Source organism: Tinamus guttatus, unplaced genomic scaffold (assembly GCF_059628265.1).
Source record: "Tinamus guttatus ecotype Peru unplaced genomic scaffold, ASM5962826v1 Tinamus_guttatus_pri_ptg000286l, whole genome shotgun sequence".
Classification (NCBI taxonomy): Eukaryota; Metazoa; Chordata; class Aves; order Tinamiformes; family Tinamidae; genus Tinamus; species Tinamus guttatus.
The window spans coordinates 6,666-13,976 of record NW_028288820.1 but is presented as its reverse complement, the minus strand read 5'-3'; the positions used below and the strand labels follow the sequence as shown (position 1 = coordinate 13,976).

The following is a 7,311-nucleotide window of genomic DNA, read 5'->3' as shown; positions in this document are numbered from 1 at the left end:
AGGCCGAATTTGCTCCCGGGGAAGTGCCATTGCCGGGGGAGGGCTGTGCGGTGGCTGTGAGGGGGGCGACGTCACCAGCCACCGGCGACGAGACTCCCCGTGGGCAGCCCCACATCTGCCCCTGCACGGCCCATGGGGGAGCGTGGATTCGCTTTGCCAGGGCTCCCCAATATATGTCCTGGGCTCAGCCCGGGTGTCATTGAGCCATGCTGCCCTCGAGGGACTCGGCCGTGGGGTTTGTCCCTCCTCAGGGCTGGAGGAACCACGGGGAGTTTTAGGATCCGGATCGGAACCCTCCTGGTCCTCAAGACCCGAAACCTGCGCGGGGACCCTGCAAACAATCAGCCCCGTGGCCAGATCCGTAACCGGCGTAACCTAATGCTACCGAATCATAACTAATCTGCTTAAAACCAAGGATTAGTCACGTCACTTTCGGCATAGTCCTCTACCGGGAACGTTTTTTTCTGTGCGTGGAAAATCGGGGGGATTTGGGCTAATTTACCAAACATCATTACTAAGGCAAGTACAGCCTGATAAAATGAGTCTTAACATGTAGGGGTTTTCAGGTTGACTTATACACCTCTGCGTGCATCCTTAATGCGAGGTTGACCTCAATTTTCTTTTTCTCTTTCTTTCTTTCTTTCTTTCTTTCTTTCTTTCTTTCTTTCTTTCTTTCTTTCTTTCTTTCTTTCTTTCTTTCTTTCTTTCTTTCTTTCTTTCTTTCTTTCTTTCTTTCTTTCTTTCTTTCTTCCTTTCTTCCTTTCTTCCTTTCTTCCTTTCTTCCTTTCTTCCTTTCTTCCTTTCTTCCTTTCTTCCTTTCTTCCTTTCTTCCTTTCTTCCTTTCTTCCTTTCTTCCTTTCTTCCTTTCTTCCTTCCTTCCTTCCTTCCTTCCTTCCTTCCTTCCTTCCTTCCTTCCTTCCTTCCTTCCTTCCTTCCTTCCTTCCTTCCTTCCTTCCTTCCTTCCTTCCTTCCTTCCTTCCTTCCTTCCTTCCTTCCTTCCTTCCTTCCTTCCTTCCTTCCTTCCTTCCTTCCTTCCTTCCTTCCTTCCTTCCTTCCTTCTCTTTCTTCCTTCTCTTTCTTCTTTCTCCTATTTCTCTTCTTTCTTTCGCTTTTTTCTCTTCTCTTCTTCCTTTTCTCTCTTCCTTTTCTCTTCTTTTCTCTTTTCTATCACTGAATGATTTGTTTCTAGCTCCCTTCAATGCACATTAGTCGCTCGCCTTCTCTCCCTTTCCCCGTATATAAGCGACTCTCTGCAAATTACCGGAATTTTCATCGTCCCTCGATTTCCAAGGGCCTTTCGCACTCTGAGAGCCTTTTGCTTTCTCTCATCAACTTTTGCCTCCTCTGTGCAATATGACCCTTTATCAACCACGTAAAACCCACCCCGATTTCATACTGCCTCTCTAATATTTCTTTATTTTTTCCCTCCAGGGGACAAAGCCCGAAGGGTTTATTTCAGATGGAAGGCCGTACTTTATTAAACCAGTCCTTCCATTTTCTTTCGCTGATGCCAAACCTATTTCTACCACTAAAAATAATACATAATTTACCAGTCCGTTAATTCAGTGTTTGCAGTATTGACCCGCTGCGTGTGTCATTTTACAGGGAGCGCGACTCTTCTGCAGTCCTAGGAAGCAGTGGCTCCTAACCTTGCGAAATGTTTATTTTCAAAGGATTCAAATCTATTGCTAAAATTACCAGATTCCCATCAACGGAAACGCCAGGATCTGCTCTCCAGACTCCTGCACGCATACACACGTATAGGCACCCGCAGAAGTATCACCAGAAACACCATCCTGGCTCTTGAGAAGTTACCCCGAAGAGCGGAGCCGGGAGAAACGTTCGGCCGAATAGCTGTGTTCCCAAGCAGGGGGTGCTCTGCGATTTGGGGACATTTTTACTTAGCGCACCCCGCCAGAGAGATCGCTGCTCCTATAACCACGGGCAAGGGCCACTTTTTTGGTGGCCGGTGTTTGCCCCCTGCGCACCTCAGTGGGGCCGTCTGAGAAACGCGCATTCAGCCCATCCCGAGGCTCTAATCCAGCTCCAGATTATATCAAATTAGGACCCTGCCCACACAAAACTCCCGCTGATTGAAATCGCAGCCAGCATCTCGAACCTGGACACGATCCTTGCTGATCTAGACATATTTCTTCCCCACTTGAAGCCGTATCGTTTTCCGGACTATTTTTAAGGAAAAAAAATAAAAAAAAAAAGAGGGAGGAAAAAAAAGAAAAAATAAAAAGAAGAAAAGAACCCCTCTCCACGCACACGGAACACGTTGCCATCTCCGAGGAACATTTTGCGCGTTCCACCTGTCCACCTATTGCCCTTGGGTCTAGCAAGGAGTCGGTTGCTCGGGCGCCCCTGGGCGAAAGGTGGCGCGGCCGGGGGGAAGCCAGAGGCACTTGCCTTTTATTTCTACAGATTTCTGCAGAGAAAGCAGCTTTAGTTCTAGCCTTTTTAAGAGAAGCAAGTTTGAGGGCAGCGTGCCTGTCTCTACCATCACCCTGCGCTTACACCCCTTCAATCCCACCCTAAAAAAAAAAAAAAAAAAAAGTAATAACAAAGTCGGCTCCTGGTATGAGTGCGAGAGGCGCTGGGATCCGGGTGCGGAGCGCCGGGGAAGTGGAGCTAGAGCCCCCCAGTCCTGCGCGGCCGCGGCCACTGCCAGGACCCGCGGGGCTAGTGGCGGTCACCGCCAGTGCCTCGGTGCCCTTGGGAGAGCAGGTGGGCGCGTTTCCTGCCCCCTCAGGTCGAGTCCCCTGCGGCGGCCCGATGCGACGGTGAGGGGCGGCTCCCACGCGCTTCCGCGGCAGCGCGGGGGATCCTCCGGCGAGGCCGCTCCCGGGGCTGCCGCCGGCGCCGCGAGCCCCGAGGCAGTCTCGGAGGCGACTGAAGCAACCGCACGCCGGGTTAGATTTCTAAATTTTATTATAAAATAAAAGCAGAAATATTTTCCAAAGAATGTATTACATAATATAAACAATGAACAAAACTAAGGTCGAGTGATTTGCGGTTGATACTGTCGTTTAGGTCTAAAGTTGAGCAGCAATTCCCTATTATTATTAATAATAATTATTATTTAAGCCCACTCCTGCCCACGTTACACGCCGGCGGGAGCCTCTGCCATTGCCTTTGACTCGGGCGAGAGCCGGGCCATCATTTCCTTTCCCATCCAGCAAAAGGCAAAAGCACCACAGGGACAAGGCCAAAAGAAGCCGCCTTTCTGCACAGCATCAGCTAAAGGAGGTTACAGAGTCTGCCTAGAGCGCGTCTTGCTGCTATAACTTGACTACAACGCTTGTATTTTAGTTGAGTGGGTACCTCGCACACCTGCCACGGCTACGCAGCGACACGGGGTATCGCGAGCGACGCGAAACTGCCCCGCGGGGGTGGGAACAGCGGCATCGCGCTCCCCATTTCTCCCCACCCGGAGGAAAAAAAAATATGTATTTATATATATATAATGTGTCTCTTCACACGCAGACCGCGCTGATTAAAATACCGAAAAAGGCGTGAAGTTGGGGCTGGGAAGAGGTGCTCCTGAGAGCCTGGCGTTGAAATCTAAACCAGCTCCTAATGCAACAGTCCGGAGGCGCCCGAAAGCAGCTTAAAGACCCCGGGACGGCGCTGGGAGGGCCGGGGAGCGGGGGTTGTTCCTCACAGCATCACTGCCACCTTCGAGTCCGCAATCCCCCCAGGCAGCCTGTCTGCCCCAGGGCACAGCGCAGCCCCCGCCATCGCTTGCAAAGTCTCTGGCAACATTGCTGGTGGGGGAAATAAGAGACAAAAAGAAAGAAAAAAAAAGACAGAAAGAGCAGGCGGAGGAGGGCCGGTGCCCGGGAGGGAGTGTGCGCGCGTTTTTAAGAGCCCAGATCGACTAGGTTGGATGACATGGGGTTGAGGATGGAGTCCTGCAAGCTGTGGTGGTGCATGGGGTCGGCGCTGGGCACGGGGATGGCGCTGGGGCCCGGCGGGTGGCCCAGGCCGTGCAGGGGCTGCAGGCCCGGGGTGGTGCCGAGCAGCAGCGCGGGGCTGGATGAGGGGTGATCCGGGGTCCCTGACGGCGTCTTCTCGTCCTCCGAGCTCCCCAAAACTGTCTTATTCCCGTTCATAGACGCCGAGAGCGGGTTGTGGCTGTTGGAGTTGGAATTCTCGTTGTTTTCCCTAGAGGAAATACAAAAGAGGGAGGGAGATCACCGTGGGGCCGCCGCTGTGCTCCGCGGCGCGCAGCGCTGCGCGGGGGCCGGGGCTCGCTCCGGGCGAGAAGAGCAGCGTGAAAACAGGACGTTTACAAACTCTGCAAACCTCCAAGGCCTCCTCATCTGGCACTGAGGTCTAAGGTCCGCCGAGCTTGTAAACAGAGGCTCCCACTAGCCCAGCGGAAAGTGTCACTTTGCCAAAACGTCATTTTCTGCCTCTGTCTATTACAAAGCGTTTGCAGAGCGTGGGGAGGGAGGAGGGAAAGAGGGGGAGGAATACAAAAAAAAAAGAGTCCTTTTTAACTTGAAAAGTGCTCCCGAGGCTGAGTCCGCGTTTTCTCCCGGGCAGGCCGAGGCAGAGCGGGTTGCGCGCAGGGCCGCCCTGCGCGGCCGCGCACCCCCGGGCGCTCGCCCTGCGGGACGGGCACTTCCCGCTTTCACTTAAGACACGGGAGCTTTTTTTTTTTTTTCTTTTTTCTCCTTTCTTTCTTTCTTTCTTCCCTTTGCTCGAAGCTTAAAACTCAAAACATAGCCCAATATGGAAAAGGAGGCGAGCAAAGGGAGTTAACTCGCGTATTTCCTGAGCCCGCCGGGGAAATGCCAGGCCCGGCGGCTCTGTCCCTTCCTGGTGCGGGGGGTGGCTCGCGGGGAGCCACGGCTCGCAAAGCGGGGCGATATTTCAGAAACCGGCACCGAACAGATACGGAGAAATCGCTGGAACGGTGCCAAGACCTTTCAGTTATTATTTGAAAATGTGGGGGGCCAAAATGGGGTGCGGGACGACCCCTCCCGTCGAGAATAACTCTGTCTTTAGAGAGCCCTCAGAGGCTCAGCTCTGCCCGGCACACCGAGGGGACCTCGGGTCCCTGTAAGGACAGCGCCCGGCACGGGGCCCGGTGCGGCGGGACGCGCTCGGCGAAGGGAGGCCTTTGCGCTGACATTTTTTTTTTCCTCAATAAGGGTTGTGGGATGTGACTGGAGGCGCTTAGTGCGAAAAAAATAAAAATAGAAAAGAAAGCTCTGTTTGAACAAGTCGCTCGAGTGAATGGCAATCCTTGGAATAGTCTGTTTTCAAGCGCCCGGAGTATAATATTAGTTTGAGTGTATTTTTTTTTCAATGTCAAAAAAACTTATTTGTCTCTGGAGACTTTTAAAATGCGATTCCTCGGGGAGGCGGGGGAAAGAATGGAATAAGTGTAACCTTCATTTCCTTTGGATATTTGAAGGTGAGTCCCTGCTATCAGCAATAAAAAAAGGATCTCTAACATGTCGTAAAACCAACACTTAGAGGGATTTGAAAGAAAATGAAAGCGCTAGCACAGTTTCGGGAAACGCGTGGAGCAAATCCGAGCAGGAGCCGAGCCCGTCGAGCTGCGCGCAAAGCGCGGCCGCGGCGCTCCCGTCCCCAGACACTTTCGGTGCAGAGGGAAAAAGAGACTCCTACAAGGCACGAATCCACGGGAGGTTTCCGATATCTTAATTAACCCGACTACGCGAGTCTGTAGGCATTAAAGTCTGCCCGGCAATTAATGGTCCCTCCATTTAACGTGGAAAAAACAAACCGCGCTTGGTCTAAGAATATACTTATTTTGATGCACATTCACGAGCACCTCTCTGGGAAATACCGGCTGCTTTTTAACGAGCAAGGCAAAAGGTTTTTTCCGGTTCGATCCTCGCCGAGTTGTCCCGCTTCACGCCGACGTTAAAAGCAGTTTCACCCGGCACCATTTAGGGCGTGCAGCCTAATTTGTCCCCGCTTAGTCCTCTGCCTTTCTCCTCCTTCAAGGAAGAGCCCCGACGTGTGCGGCCCGCGCCACCCCGGCCCCTGCCCGAGCGCCAGAGCAGAATCTCGGGCCGGGATTTAGGGGCCCGCTGGCGGCCCAGGCGGCTTATGCGGCCTTCAGGGCCGCATCGCGCTTGGTCCCGATGGGCTGCCCGACCGATCTCTTGGGAAAGGGGAGCCGGCTTAGGCCGGGCCGTCTTTCCGGGGAATTTCTTCCCTGCCGCTTCCCCTCGTCTCTCGCAGCGGCTCCTCTCCCTTTCCCTCCCTGCCCTCATCTCAGCGGCTCCCGCGCCCCCTCGCCGAGCTCCCCGTGCTCCCAGGCGGCTGCGGGTCTCGAGTGCCGTCGGGGCTCGGTCCCCGGGCGCGGAGGCGACCCAGTGCCAGCGCGGCCCGGCTTTCCCGTCTCGGGGACGGGGGACGAGGCCCGGCGGGGTCAGCGCGTGCGAGGAGGGTCGCGGCTCTACCTTTCCTTGGCCTCGGCGGCTCGATCCCGCTGGCGGCGATTCTTGAACCAGTTGCTGACCTGCGTGGTGGTGAGGCCCGTGGCCTCGGCGAGCTCGCGCTTCTCGCGCGGCGACGGGTAGGGGTTGTGCGCGTACCACTCGCGGAGCACGCTGCGGCTCTTCTCCTTGAAGCAGTAGCTCGTCTCCTCGCCGTCCCAGATGGAGCGGGGCAGCGGGAACTTGCGGCGCACCCGGTACTTGCCCACCGCCCCTAGGGGTCGCCCCCGCAGCTTCTCCGCCTCGATGTAGTGCGCCTTGAGCCAGAGCTGCTGCAGCTTGGGGTGGTTGTGCGCCGAGAACTGGTGGCTCTCCAGGATCTTGTAGAGCTCGCGGAAGTTGCCCCGGTGGAAAGCGACCACGGCCTTGGCCTTGAGGACGCTCTCGTTTTTGTGGAGGTGCTCGCACGCAGGGAGGGACCACAGGAACCGCCCCAGCCTCTCGATGTTGCCGCCTTGCTGGAGCACCTCGCACACGCAGGCCACTTGCTCCTGGGTGAAGCCAAAAGTCGGGAGCATCGACATGGTGAGCCCTGCTCCGCCGCGCCCTAGAGCCGCATAGAGGGGAGCGGCGCGGAGCGGCTGGCAGCGCCCGGCATGGGGGGCCGGCCCCGGCCCGGGTCCCGGCTCCGGCTCCGGGGCGGCGGCAGCGCCCTGCGGCCCGCGGGCGTCACGGCCGGGCGCGGGGGCCCACGGCCATCGGCGGCAGCGGAGCCCGGGGACGAGCAAAAGGGAAAGAAAAAGAAAAAAAAAAGTGAAAGTCCAGGGAGAAAAAAAAAAGGAAAAAAAAAAAGAAAGAAAAATCGAAAGGCTGAGCGTGGAAA

At 55.4% G+C, this 7,311-nt stretch overlaps 1 protein-coding gene across 1 annotated transcript; it reads right to left on the bottom strand.

Annotated features, from left to right (window-relative positions):
- Positions 1-3,793: 3,793 nt before the first annotated feature.
- SIX2 (SIX homeobox 2) lies at positions 3,794-7,012 on the bottom strand. The gene is made up of 2 exons (XM_088527418.1): positions 6,453-7,012; positions 3,794-4,170 (listed from the first exon to the last, which is right to left on the bottom strand). The coding sequence occupies exons 1-2, from the start codon at positions 7,010-7,012 to the stop codon at positions 3,867-3,869; spliced, it is 864 nt and encodes a 287-aa protein (XP_088383544.1). The 3' UTR covers positions 3,794-3,866.
- Between the last annotated feature and the right edge of the window lie 299 nt (positions 7,013-7,311).

Excerpts from the sequence above, each read along its gene's own strand:
- SIX2 (XM_088527418.1), bottom strand. The coding sequence starts at position 7,012 with ATGTCGATGCTCCCGACTTTTGGCTTCACCCAGGAGCAAGTGGCCTGC. Across the intron at positions 4,171-6,452 it reads GCCGCCGAGGCCAAGGAAAG|GGAAAACAACGAGAATTCCA; the intron begins GTAGAGCCGCGA and ends TATTTCCTCTAG.